This window comes from Chelmon rostratus, chromosome 3 (genome assembly GCF_017976325.1).
Source record: "Chelmon rostratus isolate fCheRos1 chromosome 3, fCheRos1.pri, whole genome shotgun sequence".
Lineage (NCBI taxonomy): Eukaryota > Metazoa > Chordata > Actinopteri > Chaetodontiformes > Chaetodontidae > Chelmon > Chelmon rostratus.
This window is the reverse complement of record NC_055660.1, coordinates 11,361,661-11,387,500: the sequence shown is the minus strand read 5'-3', so window position 1 is coordinate 11,387,500 and position 25,840 is coordinate 11,361,661. Positions and strand designations below refer to the sequence as shown.

Sequence of the window (25,840 nt, the reverse complement as noted above, 5' to 3'; positions counted from 1 at the left end):
AATTACACTGCAACATGACATGTACACACAGGTCTCTCTCTCACACACACACACACACACACACACACACGCTGCCTTATTGTCTTCCTCAGGCTCGACTGCAGCACCTTCACTGCTCTGCGGTGAAGTCCCAGGGTGGGAGGTGGGAGTGGTGTTTTTGTATGTGTGTATGTGTGTGTATAGGGAGTTGGGGGGGGGTTCTCAGAAACCGGTTGCCATGGCCACCAAAACAAGGATTTTTGCCTGCATCACTCCTCCCAGTGAACAAGCTTCATTTCGCCCCTCTCTCTCTCTCTCTCTTTCTTTCCTTTTTTTCTCACGCTTCTCATGCAGTCTCTCTTGCTCATCCAGACTTTTCTGCACACACACACACACACAAAACATGAAGACAATGTATGTAACACACACCCCTGCACACACAAAAAAAGGGGAATTCCCTGACTCTGCAAAAACCTACAAACAATAATAATCAAACGTCTTCTTGTTTTTATATCTGCAGTCCACGAATTACAACATGCTGCAGCTATGATCTCCTCCAGTGTGTGTGTGTGTGTGTGTGTGTGAGTGTGTGTGAAGTAAAAGAGCATCCTCTTCCTCATCTACTTTCTCTCCATAGGAGGGGTTAATCCATCCGTATATCCTGCCATCCAGGAGGAGGGATTCTTGATAGACGCCCAAATGCAGCAGAGCTTAACCCTCATCTCTGACTGACTGCATCATCCCCTCCTCTGTGAACACACACACACACACACACACACACACACACGCACACACACACACACAAACACAACAGATGTACCACTCTCGTCACCTTTCAGCGCTGGTGAGCGCCCCTGTCGATAAGGAGGAGGGCGGCACGGGGTGGATGAAGGGGAGGGAAGTGGGGGGAGAGAGGGCATGGTGCGGGGGGTGGTGAGGGAGGATGGACGAGTATCACAAGCCTGTGTCAGATGGGCTGGAAGCTCTTTGGAGCAACAGATAACAGAGCGGCAGACAGAAGAGGAGAGAAGAGGAGAGGCGAGGAGGAAACTGGCTGTTCTCGCTCCATCCCTCCATCTCTACGACACCCCCCCGTCTTCTCTCCTCCTCCCACCTGACACGGGGATCCCCCAACTTTGAGGCTTTTCCCTCTTCGTCCTCCCCGCCTCCTCCTCCTCCCACTTGCGCACTCCGCATCTGCTTTGCTCTGGAGCTTGGCGCACCGCGTCGGAACAATAAACCGCGGAAAACGGAGACTCTGCGGCACCGCAGGCAGGAGTTACCGGACGGACTGCGGAGAAACGGGGATTGCTCCCTGCGTCCTCCGCCTCCCACCACATCACCACCGCCGACAACACGTAGGTTTAATGATATCTTCGTACGAGTGTGTGCGCGAGCGCAGACGCGCGCGTGCGTGTGCCCGTGCGGCGCACAGATGGAGCTTTGCGCTCCTAGCGCGAGTGTGAGCGCCGCAGAACGAGTGGCCGCGCTTCTCCCGGACACCTGCTGCTGCTGCAGCGCTTCGCTGATATGAAGATGAAGAAATCTCCGCAGAAACTCCAAACCCTCGCAAACATGTGACATTTTCTTTGTCCTCAAGGGAATCACTGAGGGGTCAAGCGCCAAAAAGAGACGGTGTTGCAGGTGAGTGACCCCCCCCCCGTCTCCACCACCTCCTCTTCAGGGTGAATTCAGGATGGGTCCTGTTTGGCTTCTTTATGTGCTCCCATCCCTCCTCAGAGCGCAGGTGACTCCAGACTTCACACCAGGAGTCACGATGGAGGCGGACAACAGCACGAACTTTTTAACAAACAGCACAGGACCCCCAGAGACCTCCACCAGCCCCTCCAGTTCCTTCAGACACCCAGAGCCTACTGGGTTTGCAGTGTTGCCTTCAGAAGCTCCCACCGAGGAGGAAGATGACTGGTCACCAGCAGAGGTCTTCATGTACACTGGAGAACCCTCCACTCTGGAAGTGGCCCGCTGCTCACGGGCGTACAGCCCACCGGGGCAGACCGGATCCCTGCCCGTCAGCTTCAGTGTCCCCCTTCGGCCAGCTTTGGATGCGCTGGCCAACACCGCCAACTTCCTGAACATGATTTTCCAGGCCAGTGACCTGCGGGAAAGCACCGTGCAGGAGGACATGGAGTGGTACCATGCCCTGGTCCGCGCCCTCTTAGAGGCCGACGTGCTCATCCAGCGGGCCCTGCTCACCTTCGATGCCGACCCGACTTCCCCGGTGCCGCAGCTGGTGCTCCGTGCCTCCCGCAACCCGACGGCCAAGGTGCAGACCATCATCCTCCAGGACTTATCCAAAGCCTGGAAGAGCCTGCACCCGCCTGCCCCAGCCCCCGACGACAGCTGGTTCACAAGTTTCAAATTCCCAGAGTCCAGCCAGTCGATGTCAACCCTGTCCAAGCGGGTGCTATTCAATGATCTCAGCACCTTGGACACACCCAAGTGGAGGCAGGGTGACAGCTATGTGACCAATCGCAGCGGGGTGCGCTGGGCCAGTTCCCCCTTCCTTGACTGTAAGGACGAGCGCTTTGTGCCTGGCTGGATGCTCACCCTGTCCACATCCTTTTATGGCCTCAAGCCTGACCTGACACCAGAGTTCAGGTTAGGGCCTGCACACACACACACACACACACACACACACACACATGCACACACACACATACACACACACACGCACACACACACACACACACACACACACACACACACGGGCAAGATCTCCCACACAGATGAAGCATTTAAAAACGACAGACTGTTGCAACACAGAAACTCTGGGAGACACCAACACAACCAAGCTGTCTCATGCTGATGATGTCACTCATTTCAGACAGGTGTACTGGTGCAAATGTCTGCGGTCTTTGGTCATCAGTATAGTTACAGAAACAGTGTGTATGTGCATGGGGTTCTCAACAACACACAAGTGAATTTCATGAGACCTCCTATATGTTTTGTATTTATTGTTAAATCCCTGAGCATTACTCTCCTAGCAGCTTTCTGGAGCATCACATTTGTTGTAAGCTGTAACATGTCAACATAAACACCTTTGTTGACTTCAGACATCTGAGACTTGACACCAGAGCGTCAGAGAGGGTGACCTGGAGCAAATGCCGTTTCAAGAGATATGGACAGTTAATACACTTTGTAGTGTTAAATGTAAATACTTCCTGTTTCATGTGACAGCCTCCAGCAGCGTCACCCTCTAAACATGCAGAGTAGTGTTTTAGGGACAAAGTAGAGGACAGGAAACATCCAGTTCCTCAGCTCCGTTAAAGTGGTCCACTGTTGTCCAACACGTGGAAGTACATTTACTCAAGTGTCACACTTAAGTTCAATTTTGATGTACTTATACTTTACATGAGATGTTCTGCTACTTCTACTCCACTACAATTCAGAGTAAATAAAGTGTGATATAAAATTATAGATAGAGATACAACTTTATTGATCCCTGGGGCAAATTTACAAGCTATCCAGCAGATATAAGTATGTATGTAAGTATATAACGACATTAAAATGAGCTCCACCTTCACCAGCTTCAGAATTAAAGTGATCAGACATCAATGCATCAGTAATTCGAATCCAATAATATCATATACATTATACTTAAATGGGTCATTCTGCATAATGAGTACTTTACGGCTATTTTGGTGCTAATACTTATACTATATACTTTTACTTAAGCAAAAATTTTAATGTATGACTTTAAATTGTAACAGAGGATTTCCACACTGTGGAATTGCTACTTTAACTTTGTATAAGATCAAGAGGGATACAACAGAGTACTTCTACCTAGAATAAGACATCATAGACTCCTTAACATTGACTTGTCTGATGGAAGTTTGTCCCTGCTCAAACAACTTTAACTCATCACGATGCTTTCGAGCTCTAGTTGTTGTTGATTTTCATGTTCTTCACTAAAGCTTGAGTCGCCTGTACTGCCAGTAAAACGCATTAACATGTCAGAAATGTGAGTCTGAAAATACGTCCCTGAAAAGGATAAAAGCTTTGAAACTGGTAGCAGCACTATTTGCATTTCACCTGCCTTTCTAGCTCTGTTGGCTCCTGTGACCTTCTCCATAGCACTCTGGAGACAAGTTTGATCAGCATGTGGAATAAAAAATGTGTTTGATACAACAGAGTTGGATAAAATCTGACATTTGAAAGGAAGTCCACTTAAAGGCCATGCAGGTTTCTGCAAACAAAATGCAGAGCTGAAGGAGAAAAAAAGACATTATTCTAATGAGGCTAATGATATTTGGAGCCACTCTTGTTTCTTTACTCTGACACACATCTATTTCTGTGACCTTCCTCCTGTGTGTGTGTGTGTGTTTCTGTGTCAGAGGTGTAATCCGTGTGGATGTCAACATTCAAGACATCGACCTGAACCAGTGTGCAAAAGGAGACGGCTGGTTTGCTGATAGTCACGAGTGCAACCGCACCACCATGGAGGTAAAAAAAAAAGGACCAGGGGACACTGCCTGCTCCTGAGCTAGAACAGAAACGTTTAGATGTTTGTACTTTTGTATTTGGCTGCTTAGAAGAAAATTCCCAGTTACAAAGGAACCAGTGATTGCTAACACAAGCTGCATCTGTCTGTTTGTTAGTTAGCAGGATATCTCAAAAGCTATTCAACAAATTGACATTAAATTTGATGAAAAGTTAGACAACAGGCCAAGAAACACAGTGGCTGTTTTTGGTGCTGATGTGGATACAACTGCACCACAACACAGTCATTTATAGAAATATTCACATTTTCACAGCCATGTTAGCAGTGGGGCTCTAAGGATTGCTGTCTGTTCACCACTCTGGTCCACACTCAAATATCTCACAGATGATTGGTACAAAAGTACCCAGAAGATGAATCTTGGCGATTTTGATGATCCCTTGACTTTTCATTAAGTGCCACTGGCAGGTCAAAGTGTTCACTTATCCAGTGAAATAGCTCAACACCTTCTGGACAGAAATTCATAGTTCCCAGATGGTGAATCTTATTGACTTTGGTGATCCTCTCACTTTCTATCTTGCACCACCAACAGGTTAACAGTCTTAGTTACGGAGCCAAATTAAGATGTCTCTAATATGAAATGAATTGCCATGGAATTTGGTGCCAACATTAATCTTCCCCAGAGGATAAACTGTAATAACTTTGGTGATAGACTGACTTTTCATTTAGAGTGATATCTGCAAATCTAATGACATCCCCATTAGCCTCAGCGACAGCTACAGTGCTGAGTAATAATTAGTGATTGTTAGCATGCTAACATGCTAAACTAAGATAGCAACCATGGTACAGTAAACATTTATGTGAGTTGAGTATGTTAGCATTTTAGCATTAGCCCAAAGTTTCACCGTGGCTAACTCACAGAGCCACAAGCATGGCTGTAGACTGAAGAACAGTTTTTTTCTATTTTTTTCTGCAACTTTCATTAAATCCACATGAAACCTGGTACTTGAATTATAAGGGTAAGCCAGAGAAGAAGAAAAAAGATCTTTTTTATTTATTCATTTGTCATACAGTTGTGATTTGACAAACTGACTAGACTCACAAAGGCATTACGCAACTGCAACCACATTTAGATGAGCTATCAACTTCAAACAATCCTGCAAACATTGATGGCATTGCACCAAAAGGTTGGTTTGAGAGTTTGTATCGGTCACTCTCCGGTGTCAGGCGCCCTCCTCTAACCTTTAAAGCTGCCTCCCTAAAGGGCAGCCTGCCCTACAAACAGCAACAAAGGTACCATCCAACAAACAGCATGGAAGTGTTCCCTGTGCAGCAGCAAGGGTATTAAACTTTTACAAAGATAAAATGGATGGTTTGAAAACCAACTGAAAATGTTTCGTGAGGATGTTAAGCATCGTCATTAATTAATTAATCAATTTTGGATGTCTGGAGATTTTTTCTGGGATTGTGATTTAATTAGTTGGATAGTTGAAAACATACTTCAAGCACTGTGCCTAATTTTCTATATTTTCTCTTTTAGGTATTAAGTATACAATATTTACTAGACAGTTCAAAGAAGAGATAATTGTGGGTCTGTCAGACAGGGGGGGAGGACATGGGATAAAACTAAGACATGTACCCTGGACATTGACTGTATAGGACATATTGTACTGTGCTGTACTAGATTAATGAGCCATCAGGATGTCCCCTTTTGGTGAAACACTAAATCACTTTCAGCCTATCAACCTCATCTGTTAATGATGCAGATCAAACAATGATAATCTTTGTCTTAACTCTTTATGCTGCCTGTGATGTGGGTTAGATTTTGAATTAAAAAGATTGAGAACTCAAAGATCACAGGTTTGCATCATTTTAGATACCTCTCCTTATTTTGAAAGCAGCAGTTGGACGTTAGAAAGGAAACTTTGGATACTGGATGACTACAAGATTTTTGGTTCCAGACCTGTGAATCACCGCCCACATCTCTGATTTGTTCGATGATTCAAATAGATCTGGTGCTGCTCAACACAATCAACCGATCACAGCTTTGTACTGCCATGGCACAGGTCGAACAGGAGATTATTTGTTGTTAAATCTCAGGAAATTAATTAACGCTAACCCTCCTGCACTGCATGCCAATGCAAATTCTCAACACTAAAGTGATGCAAGCCTTACCTGAACACTGGTGAGTCCAACTTTCTGCATAGTTGGTGGTTGGTTTTGGTTCCTTCCATATAAATGCGTACAGAAATGAAACCAAAGTACTTCGGGGATGATGGTTGTTATTCATAATGATTCACAGTATCCAAAAAGGAGTTCCTCGCTGTTCAACAGCAACTTTCTTGAGTTTCTTCCACGTTGTCTCTGTTTGTTTTTTTTAGTGTCTACCTCTGACAGGCTCATATGAGATAAGACCCGCCCTCTTGAAATTCAGCAGCCAATCATTAGGACAGTGAGAACCATGTGACCACGACAGTAGACATGTCTGTGAAGACTGTTAAGCATCCAGGTCATGGTTGTTCAAGAAGGGTTGAACTGAGGGCAACCGGACTTGGGTGTAGATACTCGAAGACATTCCACCTCATCTGAGGGGCTCCTTCAGTACATAGTTTTACAGAACGGTGACATTATCTACTTTCAATTCCAGCAAACTGCAAGATCCATTATCAATAGCAAATGAAAAGTGGCTAAAAATATGGTGTGACAAGCATGCTTTAGATATTGCATCTGTGCGGGTTTTTATAAATCAATTTACAGAAATCAATCAATCAATTTAAACCAGCATAATTGCTTAGGTTTAAGAAACCATAGCTGGATAGAAGAGCTTTTAACTTGAAACTCATCAATATGTTGGCAAAACACATTCAGTAGGTATTCACACAGTCTTCCTCAGCAGATGGAGTTACCTTGTTGTCTTGGAGTAAATGTTCAAATCAAGGTTTTCTCTCCACATTCACGAACAAGCTTTAAACCTCACCATCATACAGTGTGTTCAAGACATCATTACTGAATGCAACTCAGACTACTTCCACTTCCTGTAAATCGTATCTAAACTGTAGACAAGCTGTTTAAACCTTCTAAGTCATGTTTGTGAATTTAAGTTACATCACACAAATACACTCTAAACTGTTTGCAACCTCTGGAAAGGGTTTAAGCTGTTTCTGTCTGTGCTCATTATTTTGTTTCTGCCTTTTATCCTCACCCAGTCACACTTTAACTCTTCTGTCTGTTCCCTCATCCACTCCACCTCCAACCACCGCTTTCAGCTCCGGTTTCCCTTTTCCCTGCTGGCCTGTCTGTCCAGACCCAATCCTCTACCTCTCATCTCAGCTGTCTATTTAAAGATGGTTGTGCTGGGTGGCGGGCTGCAGGATGATCTGATGGATTATGGCGATAATCCAGTCAGCTGACATACTTCCCCTTTATGCACTGCTCTCACAGAGGTCTGAAACACAAGAGAAGAACAGTCCTAAAAATCCCCAAATCCACATGTCACCCTTTGTCCCACCCTGTCCTACCTGGCTTAGAGGATTCAAACCCTGAGCAGAGAATGTACTGGGTCACCGACTTTCTTCTGTCCTGTTTGGGTCTGTCGCCTCTCATTTCTCATCGTGTCTTGTCTTGTTTCTCATTATTGTGTCACATATTGTCCCATCTCATCTCTCATTTTCTTGTCCTGTCTTTTCTTATTTTGTCTCGTCATGTCATCTTGCCTCGTCCTGTCTCATTTCCTTGTCTTGCCTCGCCTTGTGTCACGTTTATCTCATCTTATATTATGACATATAGTTCTCCCCCGCCGTGTCCTTTCATGTCTTATCTCATCTTCTTGTTGTCTTGTCTCTTTTGTCACATTTCACCCTCTCTAATTTAATCTCATCTCACCTAGTCCTGCCTGGTCTAATCTCATGTACTCTTGACCTGCCTTGTCATTTCAAGTCTCGTCTCTTATCTTGTCTCATCATCTTATTTCGCCTTGTCCTATCTTGTCTCATTTCATGTAGACTTGTCCTGTCATGCCTTGTTTTAACTTTACTCATCATCTTGTCTTTTCTTCATCTCATCCCTATAGTCTTGCCTTGTCATGTTATGCCTTGTCTCTTCTTGCCCTGTCCTGTCTTCTCTCATTTAACTCCTCTAATCTCATGCTATCTCATGTAGCCTTGCCGTGCCTTGTCCTTTGTGTCTCATCTCATCTTTTTGTTTTCCTTTGTTTCACCTTCTAAAGTATGACATCCTGACCTGTCAGGTCTTGCCTCGTCACATGTTGTCATATCTCATCTTCTCTCATTTCATCTTGTCTCATCTCATATAGTCTTGCCCTTCTCTAGTCTTATCTGTTCTTCTCTCATCTCACCATATCTCATCTCATCTCATCTCATGTAGATTTGTTAAGACTTTTCCCTGTCATGTGTTGAAATATAAAATCCAGTCTCTGTTTACTCCTTGCCTTGTCTCTATGGCATCTCTTCTCATTATTTCATTTTATCTCATCTCATGTAGTCTTGCACATCTTTTTATTTCATATCATCATATTTTCACAGCCTTTCTAGATTCTGCTTTGTGGATATTTCATGCCGTGTCTCATCTTTTTCTGGCCTGTCTTCCCTCATCTCACCTCTTCTCATTATACTCATCTCACCTCATCTCATCTCATCTCATCTCATCTCATCTCATCTCATCTCATCTCATCTCATGTCTTGCCTGGCTTTGTCTTTTTATGCTTTTTGTTCATCTTGTCCTGTCCTTTCTTTCCTAATCTTGTCACCTGTTTAATCTACTAATATTTCCCAGTCTCCTCTCTTGCTTAAGTTAATGTATGTAAGTACATTCAGCAAAATGTATTTAAAGTAAAAGAACTCAGCGTGAAAAAAATCCCCTGTGGCTGTTCTGCTGTGATATCATTAGATGATTATTACTCGTGCATTAGTGTAAAAGCAGGACTGCAACTAATGATTATTTTCATTAAGGATTAATCTAGTGATTATTTTCTCCAATAATTCATTCTTTGGTTTGTAAAATATCAGAAAATAGTGAGAAATGCCATTACAAATGTTAAATTGTAAAGTAACTAGTAACTAAAGCTCCCGGGTTACTGTAGTTGAGTAAAATGTACAATATTTCTCTTATGAAGGTTGCGGAGTAGAAGTAGAAAGTGGCATGAAAAGAAAAAGACTCAAAGAGTCTAAATTAAGACAAAAGTACAACTACTTCAACTTGTACTCAAGTACAGTACCTGAGTAAATGTACTTGATTACATTCCACCAGTGGATGCATTAGATTTTTCGTTGTGTTAGGATGAAAAATTGGAACCATGAATTATTTTTATGTGAAAAATGACTTGAACAATAGTTGCCAATGAATTTTTTTGCTTTTTTTGCTGATTGATTAATCAACTAAATGTTTCTTCTGTACTTCCACAGTACGGTAGTGCAATTTACAACAAAACATCACATTTTATTAGTTCTTTGTATGTTTTGTATGCAAAGATCTTAATTTGTTAAGTAACTAGTAAAGTAAAGCTGTCAGATAACGCCAAAAAAAAACACAATATTTCTCTCAGTAGACGTAGAAAGTGGCATGACAAGAAAACACTCAAATGAAGAACCAGTACCTTAAATTTGTACTCAAGTACAGTACTTCAGTAAATGTACTTAGTTACATTCCACGGCTGCCAAATACACAGGTAGATTATAATTAAGTGAACATAGTGAACAAAGTGCTTCACCAGTTATTGTTTTCACAAACAAAACATGCACATACACATTGTTTTATGGGCTGAGTTCCTGCCTCTTACAAGTTTCCACTGCATTGATGTGAATGACAACCATGTAGCTGTACCGCATTCAAAGTGGCTGGCATGGTTTCAACTTAAACATGACAGATGACTGAATCCACTCATTTACTGCGACTATCTGTTGAACTGAGATGCGGCCACCAAGAGAATTAAGTTGACCGCTCCGTTCTGTATAATCCATATCACATTAATGTTCAGCCCATGGCATTAGGTCTTTGAGCTTCTGATCAGGGGGTTGTGGCTTTGTATATGTGAGGCCAGTGTGTGTGTGTGTGTGTGTGTGTGTGTGTGTGTGTTTGTGCTAGGGAACAGGATTTCTCTAGAAAAGGATAATACTCTCAGTCGAGGCATTATGTATCCATTTAGCTTTTAACTTAGATTAACACACAGACCATCCAAGTGTGTGTGTGTTTGTGTGTGTGTCCTGACTGGCTAAATTGCAGCTAGCATCAGAGGGAAATAGAGTGAGAGAGAGTAAAGTGACCCCTTTTCCACTCAGGCACTGTTATATACAAATACAAATATGATTTTTTTTTCAAGGAAATTTTTATTTTCCCTTTAATTAGAACAAATTCAATGCTTATTTACAGGAAAGATATCAGGAAAAGTTTAGGAAATTATTAGGACATTGCAGACTTGTAAAAAGGCTTCACCTCTGTGACAGAAACAGCACAGTCTGAATTTTTAAAGCTTTTTGTTATTGTAACTCAAAGGAACAGAAATCTAAAACACTTCAGGTGACAAAAAAAAGAGTAAGAATAATCAGAATAATCTTTCTGTTCTTCAGTGTGTACCAATTCCTGGCCGGGGTTTCCGACTGGGTCAGTACTGCTGCCGCTGTAAAGAGGGTTACTACAACCCTGAAATGGCCCCTCAAGACCGAGGTAAGTCAACAACTAACCTCTGCCCAAATAACTGTCCTGAAGTTACCAGCCATTTAAACAAAACCAAGGTTCACATACATATTTTTAATATCTATTATTAATTACCAAGTTTTGTGTTGCATAGTTTTATTTTAACTTCTGTATATCCTTTGCTAAACTCAGGGTTTAATTTATGTCTGTTGGTTTCCTGCGTGAAGAGGTCATAGAAGTTCACAGAATTTGATAAAAGTAAATGAACTCACCTCATTGGTCAGATTTACAGATTTGACAGTGGAGCCAGGATGCTACAGTTTTGTCCAGCATGACAAACTTTCTATGATTATTATTTAGCATATTTTAGCTTATTGATAGCAAAAAAGCTCTGATAAACCCACTATACACAACCTGCCCAGCACCAGATGGCAGACAGACACAGTTAGAGATAAGCTGGTGAAGAAAGTGGAACATCTAGGAGCTAAAGAACCAGTCATTTTTCTCTGCAGTAAGGAGAGACCAAAACAGAGCTAAAAGGAGAGTGAATACTGGACTTGCATTCTTGAGAAATATGAATGCTAATGTTGCTACAAAAATAGGTAATTGTTTGCCAACACACTAACATAAAGATTTAAAGTTGGTGATATGGCGGTAGTTGCTTATCTGCTGACTTTTTCTGATACTGCCACCTAGAGGTCCAAAGTCCATCATGCAGCTTTAATTGAACTTAGGTTTGCTGTAGACTAAGAGCTTGCTGCACTGTAACAAATTTTACTTTTTAGCTAATCAAAAACGCTTAATTGTTAAAGGGTTGTCGGACCTTACAATTAGAGTATTTTCACGGACGATGCCCTTCAGAAACTTTATTTTCATTTGTGCACCTCGTCACTGCTAACAGCTGTTAGGTTTCCATCTACAAATACAGGCAGTCATCCTTGTTGGGGATCAAGCCCTTTTTTTTGTGGTGGCTACGTGTGATTATTTCATAACATAGCAGAAAAATAAATACTTTCGAGAAGTTATGTTGTATATTGCCTGTTTCCAGAGTATGCTGCTGTATGTACTGTGTGAGGTTTTGTAAGTCACATGTACATGAGGGCTTCACGTGGGTTTGTGTAGGTGTAGATGCAGATGGTGGCCCTGTGAACAGGAGTGATGGCGGCGGTGTGTGTTACCCAAACATGCCCATTTGTCTCCCATGCTGGCCGGGCTGTAAGAGCTGTCAGGATGGCGCCCCGTGCTTGGTGCAGGAGGCCTGGCTTCTCAGGGCAAGCGTGTTGGCCATCCAGGGTGTCTTCATGTTCCTCATCTTCGTCAGCATGCTGGTGGCCTACAGGCATCGTCGAAACCGGGTGAGTCAGGTCTTTTGGCTCAGCGGGGCCACCGTACAGATGGGACTGGATAGAGGGACGAGCAGGAGAGCTGTTCCAGGCATTGAGCCGCGATGCATTGTGTCAAACATCCTGCTGTGTTTATTTGGCAGAAATGTCTTGTGTGATTGTTAATGTGATTACCGTAATCTTGCCATTCTAACTTTATGTTGTTAATGCATGAGTCTAAAATTAATGAGATGTTGCTGATTATGTGTTTTAGGATGAATGTTTTTTATCAACCTAATCTTTAAAAATTACAGATGTCACCACCACAGCCACAACCCTTTTCCAAGCTCCCCCTTGCTGAATCAGCCAGAGATCATATTATACTTCCATCAGTCCTCCTAAAAAGCCGAAACATGACGCAGGGCTTTCTCTCTATATCAAATGAGCGACAGTAAACTCCTCCTAAATGTTAAAACAACGCTTACGTTGTTAGCATCAAACAACCATAGCTCAGAAAATGTTTTGATTGTGTGCCTACAGCTAAGAGCAGTGCCTGACTCCACCAAACTCCCATCTAATCCAAAAATGAACAAAGAGGAGGAGCGTGGGTGGAGCTGAGGCAGTTTAATGAAGCCCGGTTGCTGAAACCTAGCAGCTAGCTGTAATTCAAAGCAGTCATGCCCATAATTATACAGAACTTCAGATAATTGAAACGAGTCACTTACATAAAAATTCACCCCCTTACAGCTGTCATGAACAGGGGAATTAGCTATAGAGACAAAGCATTTTTTTGTACCAGGCTGTAAACATGTTTATTTCTGCTTTAATATGGGGGTCTATGGGCATTGACTTGCTTTTGGAGGCAGCCTGAAGGGGCCCTTTGAGGAACTGAAGGCTGCTGAGGTTGCTGCTTGGCCAAGAATAACAGCAGTTATAGTTTTAAAAGCTCCTAACATAATCATTGGTTTATGTTGTTATAATGGCGAGCTTCTTTTAATTGTTCAGGATGGTGGTGATGAACTCAGCTCTTCAACTTGTTTCATGATCACAGGAGGAAAATGTGTTTTTAGGCGCAGGCAAAGAGTGTGAACTGTAAATCAGAGGAAAAGCTGTATGTTTTGCTGCTCCATGTGTTGGTGTTCCCTCTCTGTTTGAGTCAAACGTGCTTCGGAATTATCTTCTGGTTTGTTTGGGTCAGGTTCTGACAATATTTTTAACCGGGTCTCTTTTTAAAACAAAGTTCATGTACATTAGGTTTTTCAAAGACCATTTCGAATTGGATCCAAAATTTTGGACCTGTTAAAGGATAACTTTCGTTTTTTACAACCTGGACCTTATTTGTAGCATTAAATACGACCATTTACTCACCCAGACAACTTTGGTGGCATTTGGAGTCGTTTTGAAGAAACTAGCTCCAGAGGAGCGGCGCGTATATCCGTATAATGCGAGTACTTGGGGCATCCATGCGCAGCCTCTATATAACGCATAATCTGTGGCGAAACTCGTTCATATTCCAATATTTTGTTATGATATGCTGGTGCTATTCCCCTCTGAGCCGGCGGTCGGCTAGTTTAGCTGTAGTTTGGCACAGCTATGGTTCATTATTGCGGATTCGTAGCCGACCGCCGCAGAGTCAGCTGTGTTGTGGCTGGCTGCTCGCAGCGCCTGGCGTTCGGTAATGACATCATCCACGTCAGAGGTAGTTGTCTAGAGACGCAAGATATTGATAACATGCCACCACGGGCTCAGAGGGGAATAGCACCAGCATATCATAACAAAATATTGGAATATGAACGAGTTTCGCCGCAGATTATGCGTTATATAGAAGCTGCGCATGGATGCCCCGAGTACTCGCATTTTACAGATATACGCGCTGCTCGTCTGGGGCTAATTTCTTCAGAACGACTCCAAATGCCACCAAAGTTGTCTGGGTGAGTAAATGGGCGTATTTAATGCTACAAATAAGGTCCAGGTTGTAAAAAACGAAAGTTATCCTTTAAGGCCTCTAGTGGATACCTATTTAACTACCTAAGACTATGGAAAGAAAACTCCACTGTCATGTTTCAACTTTCCAGAAAGAGCAATAAAACAAGAGTCAATGAGAAAATACACTGAGAGTGGAAGAGATGCTAACCTGTACCACAGCCACCTAAAAACATGCATAGAATAACAATAATTTGTAGTAAACAGGTTATAAGAAGTACACTTCTACTTTCTAATTGTTCTTTGTTTCCCACGCTCTCCTCCCTCAGAGGATCCGGGCGTCCGGCCTCCTGCTGCTGGAGACAATCTTGTTCGGCTCTCTGCTCCTCTACTTCCCGGTGAGTGTCCGACCGAGCCGGCCGGCTGAGAGTGTCACAGATTAGAGCTCTTTACAGATCACTGCACAGCACAGCGCCATGGATTAGAGCATAATGGACCATTTGTGGGAGGGTGAATGGGTTGAGGGCGTGTGTGTGTGTAAGTGGAAATGGGAAGGGGGGGTGGGGAGTCGACAGTTTTCATAACTGCTCTGGTGATAGATTATCAATCAATCTTCAGATTCATTTTACCAATTAAAGAGCCGTTAACATAAATCAGCCGTGACTTTTTATCCATCTTTCTCGAAGTGCCGTTCGATCTGAGACGTTCCTGCTGACTGAGTGATTCAGTGTGTGTGTGTGTGTGTGTGTGTGTGTGTGTGTGTGTGTGTGTGTGTGTGTGCAGGTCATCACTGAGTAGTTCAACATGTTAATGGGCTGTTCTCAGATCAGCACCTCTTAACTGCACACTGGTGCATAAAAATGATCATCACATGCAAGATATACAAATATTTACTTGTCATGTGACACTTCAGTGATTCAGTTCATGAGATCCTTCATGGTAACTAGTTGCTGTTTCCCTGCACAGGGAATGACTTCTGGAGTTTGTTTAGAATAAACAAAAGGAGTTCGCAGTATTTGCGTGAGCGTGAGCAATGGCTGAACAGATTACAGACTGTAGATAAAAACAAAAAAATATGGGCATGATGTAGGATTTCTGAAGGGGCAGTTTGAGGCCTGGATGTCATTTTCCCTCTTGCTGCCATCTTGGCAGCTGCAGGAGACAATCCTAATTCATTTGCCTGAATAAGGATTTTTTTCAGGATTAGGATTAGGATTTGGTTCAACTGAGGTGGACTGAATGTCACAGGCTGAGACACCTGTCAATCGTGCCCTGAAACATGCCAGTTTATTTGGTACATTTAGCTCAAACTAACGCAGTCTAACTCAACAGCCCTGCAATAAAGTCATGGAGGTCATAATTCATGTTGAAACTGTTTTGGAGATGTGTTAATTGAAATTTAGGGTCATTATAGAGGTTTTGTAGTTTGTGGTGCTGTTGGTTTATGCCATTGTGAGATGTGGTGCTAATACTTACCTGAACATTAGCGTCTCTGGTTGTCAAGCTGCTCTGACCTCAAACCGAAACCCTTCAGTAAAAAAAATGTGATTCACTGACACCAGATGCGCCTCTGATTTTCTCTCTTGCGCTTCCAGCAAGTCAAAGGTTTCACTTGACTTGGAGTTTGTCACAAAATCTTGTTCAGCCATTCATGATCCCCAGAAGATGAATCCTAATGACCCTGACTCCCTGATTTTTCACCACCAGCAGTTTGATGCTTCAAAATGAAATGTCTCCACAACGATGATGATCATGAAAGTTGGTCCACACATTCATGTTCCTCTGTGGATGGCTCACAGTAACTGTGGTGATGCTCTGACCATCAGGTCAAAATTTGAAGTTGTCCAAAAACCCTGTAAAGCTAATGAGATCACCAATCTCCCTCAGCTGCACTTTCTTTTGGCACTAATTTAAATAATGTTAGCATGCTAACCTGCCTAACACCTGCATCTTAGCATTATCATTGTGAGCATTAGCATACTGATGTCAGCATATCAACATTGGCACTTATCTTCTGAAAGAGGAAAGATAAGACTTTCGGCAGTGTTTATTTTGAAGATGTTAAGGTTTTATTTACACAAGTAATATTTGTAGTGACACACAGAGTGCCACACTCATTAAGGTCTTGCTTTGAGTGTGAAAAATAAGAATCAGAATAAGTATTCAATTAGAAATAAGTGTAAAAACTTACATGTGTGAATTGTTGGCAAACTTGAGTACAATAAGGATTAATTGAGGCTAATGTGTTACATAAGGAGGACACTGGAAGTAGCAACATTGTAAGATAAGGGTAAATATGATTGTATTGAGATTTAAAGTGAAAACAGATACTGTGCAGTAATGCAAGACATTAGAGATGGGAGTGCAGGATTTTGGGGTGATGCTGTAAGAGTTTAGTGAAATACAAAAGTGAATTGCAGCCCACATACCTGATTGTAGTTCTGAAAGTCCCAGATGAAAAGTCCGAGTTCACCCTCTCATCTCAACTGTAGTGAGGGGTCCATTTGATCTACAAACAGATCACCTACTGGACGGCCTGTTTGGTGTGCACATGAAGGACAGTCGCAGTGCTAAAAAGCCTGCTCTGTGCAAGGTTTCTTTAAACTGTAGCAGGAGGATCACCAAGATCAGTAGGATTCATCCTCTCGGGATCATGAATGTCTGGTCAAAATTTAGTGCCAATCTCCAGGAAAAGAAAAACTTGGACCTGCTGGTAGCGCAAGAGAAAAAGTCAGGGGATCACAGAAATTAAACAACTGACGTGTTCAGTCGTAGAGCCCTGTGCCCTCATCAGTTAGGCTGAATCTAAATCACAAGAACTTGCTAACTTTCTAATTATATTAGAACTACAGTTAAGCTTACTGCCTGAACTGACAAACCTGGAAAACTTCATGAGAAGCATGAAGCCTTTAAAATTCACTTGGAGCTTTAGATTGACCAATCAAATTAGTTCTTCCTGAGACCCCAATCTGCCTTTGAGTGCAGGCCATTTCTGCTGATTAAAACTGCCCTCCTCTGGATGTTTACTGCACATCTATATATGTGAGTATATATGTATTCACTCTGAGTAGTTTTTATCCTTTATGAGTGGTTTGAACACCATGATTGTAAATTTGCAGTCACATTTTAGGCTTTAGCTGATGCTTTTATCCAGAGTGACGGAGACTGGCTGTCACAGTACAATGAGCTTTAATTCCTGGATTATGGTTATCCACTCTACTGTTACATACTGAACAGAGATGAAGGTACAACCTGTTGTTGAACGTGACTGACTGAAAGCATTAACAATGTATAACACGTTTTGTTCAGACATCATGCTTTTTAAACAGGCAGCCTTTGTCTGTTAATGCTGATGAGATGTGTTATTACAGTAAGTGTCTGCTGGATATATTGTATATATACAATATGACTAAGTCGTATGGCGGTAAAATTAGTGGTAACATTAGTGGTAACAGCAGTAACACTACTAATGGAAGCAGTCGTAAAAAAAAAAGACCCAACAATTAAACTAGTGATAGTCGTAACAGCACCAGCGGTTGCATTAGTAGTAGATGTACTACTAGTAGTACTTGCCAGAGGTGGAAGACGTATTCAGATACTTAAGTAAAAGTCATAATACCACAGTGTAAAAATACTCTATTACAAGTAAAAGTTCTACATTTAAAATCTGACACAAATACAAGTACACAAATTATAGCATCAAATACATTTTTCACCAGAAGTAAAAGTACTCATTAGGCAGAATGTTCCATTTAAGATTAATATATACAACATCAGGGGATTATCATCAGTGCATCTGGTTAAAGGTGGAGCTAATAAGAAGTACTTTGTATTTTCTATACTTATACTTTAATACTTCATATACTATTATTGGATTTATATTTGGAAAAATAATCAGAATCTAACCTGTAACTAATGTTGTTAAATAAATGTTGTGGAGTAAGAAGTATAAATGACCTTAAAATGGAAATACTTAAGTAAAGTACATGTACCTTAAAAATTGCATTTAAGTATTGAATTGCTATTACTAGCATTTGTGAAACACTAATAACAATAGCATAGTAATAAAACATAGTGGTAACAGTACTTGTAACCAGCAGTGATAGTAGTAGAACTAGAGATGGTACTTGTAATAGTAATAGAGGTACTGTACCAGTGATGGTAGCATATTTCATACATATAACCAGATGAGATGCACTGCTGCTGTGGTCCGACTCACAGTGAGCGTCTCTCTGTCTCTGCAGGTCTTCATCATGTACTTCAAGCCGAGTACGTTCAGGTGTATTCTGCTCCGCTGGGTCAGAATGCTGGGCTTCTCCATCGTGTACGGCACAGTCACACTGAAAATGTACAGGTAGGCTGGCATTTTGGTTTAAACAAAAAACACATTTCTGACCTCTCTGAAAAGAGAGGTCAGAAATGCTGGTGGAGCCTTGAGTCACCTTGAGCTGCTTTTAGCTGCGATGCTGCAGGCAGATGTAACCAACTTCCTGATCATCTAAATGCATCCCAACACACAGCCACTTTCAAATCTAGATTAAAAATTAAGGACTTTGCGATGTGTAATATAAAATTTTTATATTATATAAAGCTGTGTTGCCTTTTTTAAATGTAAACAATAACAGACAAATGAGTGCTTGTAGTAATAGAAACTGTGCGTGAACATATTGGAACCTATTGGCTGACCAAACACAATTGACCGAAAGATAATGAAATTATGCTGTTTTGAGCTATGTTTTTTATCTTTAAGCAAGACTATGTAACTTTTGGAAGAAGAAATCACACATCCATCCTTGGAGAAATTAAAAGTTGAATTCATAAAAAAAGTAAAATACACCCTTTAAATATCTATAATGACTCCATATCTCACCAGAAACATGTTTGTTGTCTTCTAATTGTGGAAAATGTTATGTGTGTTTGGCAGTTATTATGAAAGTTAAATAGTTTCACTTTAAGGTCATGAAACCTCCAAGGCTGGTTGCCTCTTATGTTCACAGTCATTTACATTTGGCCTTCAATTCAATTCAATTTTATTTATATAGCGCCAAATAACAACCAAAGTTGTCTCAGGACACTTTCCATATAGAGCAGGTAAAGACCACTCTTTACTCTTTATCTACAGAGACACAACAATTCCCTCATGAGCAAGCACTTGACGACAGTGACAAGGAAAAACTTCCTTTTAACAGGCAGAAACCTTGAGCAGAACCAACCTTCAGCAGTCAAACGGTGATTGGTTTTTGCCTCTGCACAGGGTGCTGAAGGTGTTCCTCTCACGCACGGCCCAGAGAGTGCCCTACATGTCCAGCCTCCACCTGCTGAGGATTCTGGGAGTGATGCTGATGACGGTCAGCTGGTTCCTGTGTGCGTGGACAGTGGGTGTCCTCCAGAACCGCGACAGGAACATCCCAGTGTTCATCACAACCACCACGTCAGACGGCCAGGGGTTTAACCTGTGTTACCTGGACCGCTGGGACTACATGATGGCTGTGGGTGAGTGGCAGTGTGTGAGCTCTTCTGACTTCTTTACTCCAACAGTGACATTATTAGCAATTTGTTCTATTTCAGTAAATGTAGCATGTTCATGTAATGTGCTGTAATTTAGAGTGGATAAAACCATTTCACAGGAGGGATATTTTAAATATTTTAAATAAGGTAAATAAAAAAGACACCTTTACTATGACAAAAAATTCCAATGGGGCGAGAAACATGAAGGATCAGATTATCACGCAGGTTGTAAACAGGCAGTTTACAGGCAGCTAGATTTTTGAGGCAACTTGTAATCATCATTTCCTGTCCTTGCTTTGTTCGACCACAGCTGAGCTTCTGTTCCTATGCTGGGGCAGCTCCTTGTGGACCGCCGTCAGGCCGGTCCCCTCAGCCTTTCACGAGCCTCGCTACATGGGCATCGCCATCCACAACGAGCTGCTTCTCTCCACCATGTTTCACCTGTTCCGGTAAACAGCGAGTATTTCTCTGAACCTCTCAAATTCAGGACAGCTAACCTGAGCGATGTGTTCATATCCTCCACAGTAAAAACCCAGAGCACTGATGTGAGGTGATTTTGTGTTTTCTGTCTTCCTCAGATTCACCTTTCCCTCTCTCCATCCTGATTGGATGTTGCTGCTCTCCTTCACGCACACCCATGTGACCATCACTGTCACACTCGCCCTGCTCTTCATTCCGAAGGTGTTAAGCATTTTTATGTCATAGTGCCAAAATGAATACATTCTTATCTACTGTATAATTAGTAGTGGGACCAGGGCTCTGTAATGCTAGTTAGCTAGCTAAATATTACCATTAACAGAATGCCAGCATTCATTTCATTTAGCATTTAACTCAGCATGTTATGCTAAAGTTCATTTAGTATTTAAGCATGCTAGCATGGTCAAGCTAATGTTTATCATGTTGGAATGGAAAGTCTGTGGGCCATTAAAGTCTTTGCAAGATTTTATGACAATCCATCCAATATTTCATTAAATGTTTACATATGAATTGCATGCCTGTGTTTGTTCCACAGTTTCTTTATGTGTCTAAGCCTGGGAGGGAGGAGATTGCTGCAGAGGTGTATGAAGATGAAGTGGACCTTCGCCGTTCTGGCTCGTACCTCAATAGCAGTTTTCACTCTGCTTGGAGTGAGCACAGTGTGGACCCGGATGACTTTCGGGTAAACTCTCTTGTCACCTCAGAACGATGTTATCACTTTACATTGGGACATAATTTACAAAAGGTGGAAGAAATTCCAAAGGTCGCATTAAAATAAGGAAAATAAATGTCCCACAATTTCACATATGACCACATGTAGACTCGATTAAACAGATTTTAAATATATTATAATTCAAATAATAAATTAACCGTAAATACAATCAACTATAGAATGAACACGTTGTACTGTCTAAACTTTCTCCCCCTTTATCCTTTTTTTATCCTAAACTGTCCAATGAAAACCTGTCTTATACCTTTCCTCTGACTTGTTACTCTCCATATTTTTTCCTCTCCTCAATCATTTCGATTATTTCCTCAATCCCTTCATCAATTCCCACCCTTCTTCATATGCACCAGGATGAACTGAAGAAGTTATACGCCCAGTTAGAAGTCCACAAGACCAAGAAGATGACCACAAACAACCCTCATCTGTCAAAGAAGCGAAGTTCTCGATGTGCATTGGGTAGATCCATTATTAGACGCATTGCTGAGATCCCAGAGACCATGAGCCGGCAGTGTAGCCGTGAGGAGAAAGATGGATCCTTCCACAGAAGGAGTGTGAATCAGTCTGACTCTTTCAGGAGGACCCCAGATACAGTATCAATCAGTATCAGTTACAGAAGTTCAATGAAGACACCATCACCATCCATGCGCAAGTCCCAAAGTGATCATCACTATGTCAGAGAAAGAGAGTCTTCTTTGTGTGACTCCATGTTAAAGGCCAACACTGCGAAGAGATCTTCCCGGCGATCTGAGACGGATTCATTGGATATTCCACCTGGGGTCTGCAAGTCAGCCAGTGCCCAAAATCTGTCAATTGATACCAATCTCCTGCATCCTGATCACACCAGGCTTCATAAGTCCTGGAGTCTAACCTCGACAACCACACATTCTATGGAGAACATACCTAAGGTTAACAGAGCCAGCACAGTGCTGACAAGGTCTAGGCAGAGCGTATCCATTGGTGAGCAGACCAGGAGTGCTCTCCAGTCAGAGTCATTTGACAAGGCTGAGGTCTGTCCTTGGGAGGTGGAGCCAGAACATTCAGAGGACAAGAACCAGAAGCATGTCACCTACGCAAACTCAGAGGATGATGAAGTAAAAAGACCACCATCTCCACAGGCACTTATCTGTCCCTGGGACCATTTACCACCTGTAGAGAATAATCCTTCAGAGAATAAAGGTGAAACTGAGTCCCCCAAACCACAGGCCACTGTGTCTGCAAGTGCACCAGGGTCTCCAAGACCAAAGATCACAAAAGATCAACGTGTTTTCTCCTTCCGCACCACCACCAGTAAATGGCTCTCTGTGAAATCAATTATGGGATCCATGGATGCAGGAAGCAAGTCCAGTAAGGATGGAAGTTTACATAAAGAGGATTCTGTTTCACAGAAAAGTCAGGAAAGTGCTTCCACAACACCAAGATCGGGAACATCTAGTAGACGTCCAAGCATGGAAAAGAGGTCACTGCAGAAAAGAAGTATGACAACAACAGAAGGAAAACCATGCCTTGTGAAGCAAAATGCCATCAGACTGTCCTCTGGGGATTCTTCTGACAGAAGCCCAAGAAGGCTTGTGATTGTAAAATCTGCTGTCCACCCTTGGGACATGGACGATATGCAAAAAGATGGCACTTACGAAAATGTGTTTTTATCAAGGCAGAACAGCAAACGAAGTAGTATAAGTTCTTGGGAAACTGTCAGCAGCTGTAGAACTCCTTCTACTCACAGAAGAGGTAGTAATCGAATTACACCAGTCCGTAATGTTTCCCATGCAGATGTGTGTCCATGGGATGGAGCTGGTACTTTTCAGGAAGGAGAGGGACTAAAGAAGCAGCAGAGCATTAAAGCAGATGTCTGCCCTTGGGAATCACAGGTATCTGAACCATCTAATGTATGTCCATGGGAATCTCAAGACCAAGGGAATGTAAGAAAACAAGCAAGTGCCCATGGTAACGTGTGTCCTTGGGAATCTCAGGATATTCCTGTTATTTATCAGAAAAACCTGTCCAGAGATTCACAGGCACAGCAGTCTTTGAAACGTGCAGCAGACATATGTCCATGGGAGACTGCAGAGACTTCCAAACCTTCAATAAGGTGTGATAATGAATATGCAAATGTGTGTCCTTGGGATGTTCAGGACAAGGGTGAAGTTGTATATGAAAACCTAAATCCGCTGGAGACAAAGGGAACGCTGACAGTGCCGTTTCGACAAGAAGTTATGAAAGCTGCAGTCTACCCTGGTGCATCAAAGGAAAGTTTCAGTAATGAGCAACAGTACCATGCACAATCGCCTGCCCTGCATTTGGGTCAGCAAGTAAGCAAGACAACAGAAAGTTGCCCATGGGATTTCCCTGATCCCCCCAAAATCACGGCAAACATTTGTCCTTGGGAAGAAGGGAACACAGAGCCAACAAACACAGACTCAACTTCACAAATCACCACAAAGCTAGCTGTTTGTCCCTGGGAGACAGGACATCAAGGCAATCCAGAAGACTTGCAAAAAGGTGTCACGCCTGTGAAAGTTGCGTCCATACAGACTGAAGTGAACGACAGTGCAAGAGTGAACATTTGTCCCTGGGAAACTGAGCCTTCTGAAAAAAACACAGCTACCAAGATGGTGTCACAAGGATGGGATAGTGGCACACCAGAATCAGGAAAGCCAGACACCCCCAAAATATCAGAGAGTCATATAAGGCAAAACACAGCTCATGCAAATGTTTGTCCATGGGATTCAGAGGTAGCAGGGACAGTCAAAACTGAAGAGTCAGAAGCATCAGAGAAGCTACAGAGACAAGAAAAATCCCCAAATGATGTTTGTCCATGGGAAACTCAAGCACCAAAAGTTCTCACAAAGCAAGATAGTGCGCGGGCAGATGTTTGTCCATGGGAAACAGAAGCCCCAAAAGTTCTGACAAAGCAAGATAGTGCTCGGGCAGATGTTTGTCCATGGGAGACAGAAGAACCAAAAGTCCTCACAAAGCAAGATAGTGCTCGGGCAGATGTTTGTCCATGGGAGACAGAAGAACCAAAAGTCCTCACAAAGCAAGACAGTGCTCGCACAGATGTTTGTCCATGGGACACAGAAGAACCAAAAGTCCTCAAAAAGCAAGATAGTGCTCGGGCAAATGTTTGTCCATGGGAGACAGAAGAGCCAAAAGTCCTCACAAAGCAAGATAGTGCTCGGGCAGATGTTTGTCCATGGGAGACAGAAGAACCAAAAGTCCTCACAAAGCAAGATAGCGTTCGAGCAGATGTTTGTCCATGGGATACTGAAGAACCAAAAGTCCTCACAAAGCAAGATAGTGCTCGGGCAGATGTTTGTCCATGGGAGACAGAAGAACCAAAAGTCCTCACAAAGCAAGATAGCGTTCGAGCAGATGTTTGTCCATGGGATACTGAAGAACCAAAAGCCCTCACAAACCAAGATAGCGATTGGGCAGATGTCTGTCCATGGGAATCTAAGGATCCACAAACCTCAATCCAAAGCAAAGTTGATATTCCCAACAGTGACAATGATGGAGTCACAAAGGACCAGGGGCCACTCAGTGTAGAAGAGACTCCAGCTAGTATCAGCACAGAACAGATAGATGAGTCTAAAGAAAACTTAGCCCTGGGTCGCCGTGATGCTTTGTGTCCCTGGGAGATGGCAAGGAGCAGATCTGGATCATTCACAGACAATGCCTCGGACGTTTTTACATGGGAGCCTGAGAATATTCCTGAGGAAGATGAAGAGGATGATGCAGAATGTGCTGCTGAGGCGCTCGTATTCCCACCTGACTTGTGACCTAAATTTAGTCAGCGTTTACTTTCACTTTTGACCCCTCCCACTAAATTAAGGGGAATGTGAATTCTGTTAAAGCATTTGGTGGTACCTTGTTAAAGTTCAAGGGGAACTGTTTTTAACCTCCCCAGCCTCACAGGGAGGTCAGAATGCAGAGTCAGCTCACAAACAGCTCCCCTGCAGCTGGCAGAGCTGAAAGCCCTTTCTGTTGGACAATTAATTGGCCTAATCGAACTAAAAGAACTTTGGGCTGTGTTTTTTCAGGTTGAACCCTTCATTTGGGCCAGACTTGGTGAGCTGTACACAATATGTTGTGCAAACTTGACTGAAACTAAGTCTTTTAACTAGAGCACATATTGCACACTTATTACGTCCCTAATTAATCAAACAATGAACTACAGATAGACATTTCTTGGCTGACAGAAGGGCATCTAAAGCATTTAGATGAAGTCCCTTTTCTTCCTGCTTCTACCCCACATTTTAAATTAAAATCTTTTTGTGTCTTTATCTGTTTTTAGGTGACAATTTGTACATTTGCCATGTACGTACAGTATGTTGGAACCATGGCTGAGCTGAATTCGACTAAACCTAAACTTAACAAGTAGACAGTGTTCACAACCACAAATATAACACAGGACCTAAGAGATGGAACTTAATGGAAAGTTAACCAGCATACATCATATAAATGCAGTCTAATTTTGTTATTTTGAGGAAATTATATTTTCAGTGTAGAAAAAAACTTGTGTAAAGCAATGCCACCAGAACTACAATGGATGTCAAACTACATTTCTATCAAGTATTAATGATTGATAAAACTATGCATACATGTTTGCTTTAGTGACTGACTTCATGACTATAGGCCAGTGATTAATATTACTCTCTCACCTTTGATTCAGTCATTATGGGAAAAATAAAATTCCACCACTTGAAGAAACAATGCCAAAAACTGCATAAACCACCATAAACTGCGGTGAAAAGCTGAATAATCTTTTTGTATCTGAGCATTTAGAAACTCATGTCA

General features: G+C 42.3%; 1 protein-coding gene across 1 annotated transcript; it reads left to right on the top strand.

Moving 5' to 3' along the window:
* The first annotated feature begins 1,675 nt into the window (after positions 1-1,675).
* Positions 1,676-24,822, top strand: gpr179 (G protein-coupled receptor 179). Its single transcript, XM_041934185.1, has 12 exons — positions 1,676-2,598; positions 4,335-4,443; positions 11,020-11,116; positions 12,209-12,441; positions 14,661-14,729; positions 18,576-18,685; positions 19,586-19,824; positions 20,150-20,288; positions 20,418-20,520; positions 20,852-20,998; positions 21,394-23,758; positions 23,975-24,822. The coding sequence occupies exons 1-12, from the start codon at positions 1,676-1,678 to the stop codon at positions 24,820-24,822; spliced, it is 5,382 nt and encodes a 1,793-aa protein (XP_041790119.1).
* The last annotated feature ends 1,018 nt before the right edge of the window (positions 24,823-25,840 follow it).